The 3,341-nt window shown below is 37.2% G+C and overlaps 1 protein-coding gene across 1 annotated transcript; it reads right to left on the reverse strand.

Moving 5' to 3' along the window:
• Positions 1–1,445: 1,445 nt before the first annotated feature.
• Positions 1,446–2,940, reverse strand: LOC100257356 (UDP-glucosyltransferase 29). The gene has a single exon (XM_002271551.5). The coding sequence runs from the start codon at positions 2,935–2,937 to the stop codon at positions 1,597–1,599; it is 1,341 nt and encodes a 446-aa protein (XP_002271587.3). The 5' UTR covers positions 2,938–2,940; the 3' UTR covers positions 1,446–1,596.
• Positions 2,941–3,341: the final 401 nt, after the last annotated feature.

Below are 3,341 nucleotides of genomic sequence, written 5' to 3' on the forward strand. Positions count from 1 at the left end.
AAATTCCATTTTCTTTAAAAGCTAACTTTCATAAGAAAAAGCACCATTTTATTTCCTTCACTAATGTCAACTGTACGATGAAAACCCATCCCTGTGGACAATCCTAGAGCTACTATACTATGTTAGCTATGCTACCCTAGTGTGAGGTGATTTAGGTTTATAAATTTTGTTGATAACACCCGTCTAAGCCAGAATCAATTGGCATGACTGCAATTAGGGACGAATCACTTCTTGAAGTTTATTTAATTTGTTCTCTGTTTTTATTTTTCTGTTCCATGTACATATTTTTGTCTTTTGTTGTCAGCTTATTTTGTTTTGCAGCATTACTTCTTACTTACCACTCGGAGCTGGAGCCCCTTCCCTTTTATCATTCCATGGGCTTTATCTTTTTAACATTGAGGACAATGTCAATGTTAGGTTGAGGAATGTAGAAGATGATTTTTTTTTTCTTTTTGAAATTTTAGTTTTGATAGTGAAGAAATTTGAAATGTGAATGGTATATGTGTATGTTTAGTTAATTGAGATGAGTCAATTCAGAAGTGAACTGCTGAAATTTGGAATGTCTCATTCTCTTGTGTTGGTTGATTCTGTTACTTTCTGTGATTGATTTAGTGTCAATATTGCTGCTGTCCTAGTCAAAAAATTTTCTTACTCAAACTTGGACACAAACTGATAGCACACCAAACCCTCCATGTAGGTTGAAGGCTTAGGTCTTCTAGCTTCCCTGCAGCTTTGCTTTGCGAACAATTGAAATGTTTTGTGCTGAGACACCTTCCAAATCCTGAAAATAAGGAGAGAGAGAGAGAGAGAGAGAGACGTGAGAAAAAAAGAAAGAAGTTTTGTGTGATTGCTTCAAAACCTGGCTGAGAAGTTCGAGTGGGATTTCTACAAGAAAAATGGAAACGTAAAGTTGTGATCCCAATGGATCAGTTGTCTTCTTCCTACTAGAGCATGCAAGTTTTCAAATTATGTATATTATTGTCAAATGTCATAAATTTAACTATATTCAATAAAACAACCCCATTATGTGTATCATTGTTTGTTTTATTATTGTTTAAAGGTTTTTTTCTCAATGTTTTGAGTTTTGATTGATATTTTTGTCTCCTCAGCAATTTTTTTTTTCTTGAAAATTCATGCGTGTTTTCTTGGTATTTTGAGAGTCAAAAGCAACTCTATGATAATTTTTTCCTTGTATTTAGATGTGTGTGTTGATATGATTGATATTTTCATCTCCTCAATAATTTTTTCCAAATTGTCACACGATGTTTCTGTAAAATCCAACCACCATTATTTCCTTATTTTCTTGATATTTTAAGATTCAAAGGCTTTTTTTTTTTTTTTTTGATATTTTTTTCTATGTATTTAGATGTGTGTTTGTGTAGTGTGTCAACAGTAGCTAAACATACAAAGCACGCATATATGTAATCTGAATTGGTAAACAAAAATGAGATTGAATGAAACATTGATTGATTATTCATGTTAGCTATTTTCCTAGATGGGTAAATTTGGAAAGGCATGTATGTATATATCAGCCTTCTTGTTCTTTTTACACTCCATGTCTTATTCCACCTCTTGCTGTATGAGTTACAGCTATTTTTAGTAGCTGCAAAGCTGCTTTAACTCCTCCACCACCACATCTATCTCTTCATCTCCTTTTTTCCTCAGTGTTTCACTCAATTCTCTTGCTTTTCTCCTCACATTCTCCCCATTCTTCTCCCCCACCACCTCTTTAATTACCTTTGCTATCTCTTCTCTTTCAAGCTTTCTATTCTCGTCTCTCTTAACCTCCCTACCCACACCGACCGCCTCCACCAATTTAGCATTAATCGGCTGATCTAGATGCATGGGCATGGCTATGATAGGGACACCAAACTTCATGCCTTCCATCACAGAACTCCATCCACAGTGACTCACAAAGCCCCCTATGCTTGAATGGCCTAGAATTTTTCTCTGTGGTGCCCATCCTTCCACAACCATTCCTCTATCTCCTAGCCTGTGGAGGAACCCTGGTGGTAGTGCATCTTCAAGCCTGATTTTCTCTCCCATTGGAAATCGAACAACCCATATGAAGTCTACGTTGCTAAGCTCAAGCCCATGGGCTATCTCTTCCATCTCCTCCTTGGACACAAAATACTCACTGCCAAATGAAACAAACACGGCTGAAGCTTCACACTTCTTGTTAAGCCATTCAACAATGTCTGTTGCCTCATCTTCGTCTTCTGGGTCTTGAAGAAGTGGACCAACGGTTACCATCTTCTTCTTAGTTAAATCAGAGACATAGTCAAGGTATTTTGCCTCTATCTCTCTGAAAGTCTTGATCAAACTGAACCTAGATGACCGTTCTAAGCATTGGTTAGCACGATCTCTGTCACTGATTCTACCTGCCGAAGGTTCAAGAAAACGGTTGAGCCTACCAATCTCATAATCTGGAAGGTGAATCTCCTGAAAAGGGAATTCAATACCCGGTTTCCTGTGGCGATGAGCCAGAAAAGATTGCAGTGTTGCTCCGGTGCTCAGGAACTGAACGGCCGGGATATTAAGCGATGAAGCAGCTGCCGGTGCCCATGGTTGGAGGAAGTCATAAATAAGTAAATCTGGGTGGAGGGTCTTGAGGATGTTGGAGAAGTTGGGGCTTGCCATGTCAAAGGCCATTTTGAGAGTGGGCATGAGATGGGGCGGGAGACCATTGGTTGTGTGGTACTGAGGAGGAAGCTCAGGCAAGGATGGAAGATGAAGTTTTACTAGTTGGATTGAGAGAGAATAGCTTTCACTGAGTTTTCCTTTGATGGGGTCGAGGTTAACAGGCGTAGAGCAGAAATATATGCTGAAGTTTCTCTTCGAAAGCTTCTTAGCCAGCTGTAGGAAGGGAGATATGTGACCATGAGCCAACCATGGGAACATTAGGACACTAATACCATCGCTCTGTCTAGCATCCATGGAGACTTTGCTCTCAATTTGATTAGGTGATGGATAGATATAGTGTAGAGGATGAGACAGGTGTCATGAAATGCTGATAATAGGGAAGAGCAGACACCATAGAAGGATGGAAAATTAGGACCTGAAGTCGGTGAAAACACTCGCTTTGAATGCTGATGTGTTGATTTCAAACTCTTCAAAGCCTTTCATCATTTAGGAGAACCTAAGATTGTTGATGTCTTTCCCAAGATGGTTATAATTTTTTAGAATAGTTTCTTATGTTTTATAAAATAAAAATTTATTTGAAAATTTGAAATATTTTTAATTTATTTTTTATGTTATTAAATATATTTTAAAAAATAATTTTTATATATAATATTTTATTTTTAATCATCTTTTATATTTGTATAATTACTTTTCAAATA

The sequence above is a fragment of the Vitis vinifera genome, chromosome 13 (genome assembly GCF_030704535.1).
Source record: "Vitis vinifera cultivar Pinot Noir 40024 chromosome 13, ASM3070453v1".
NCBI classification, from domain to species: Eukaryota; Viridiplantae; Streptophyta; class Magnoliopsida; order Vitales; family Vitaceae; genus Vitis; species Vitis vinifera.

Excerpts from the sequence above, each read along its gene's own strand:
- LOC100257356 (XM_002271551.5), bottom strand. The coding sequence starts at position 2,937 with ATGGATGCTAGACAGAGCGATGGTATTAGTGTCCTAATGTTCCCATGG.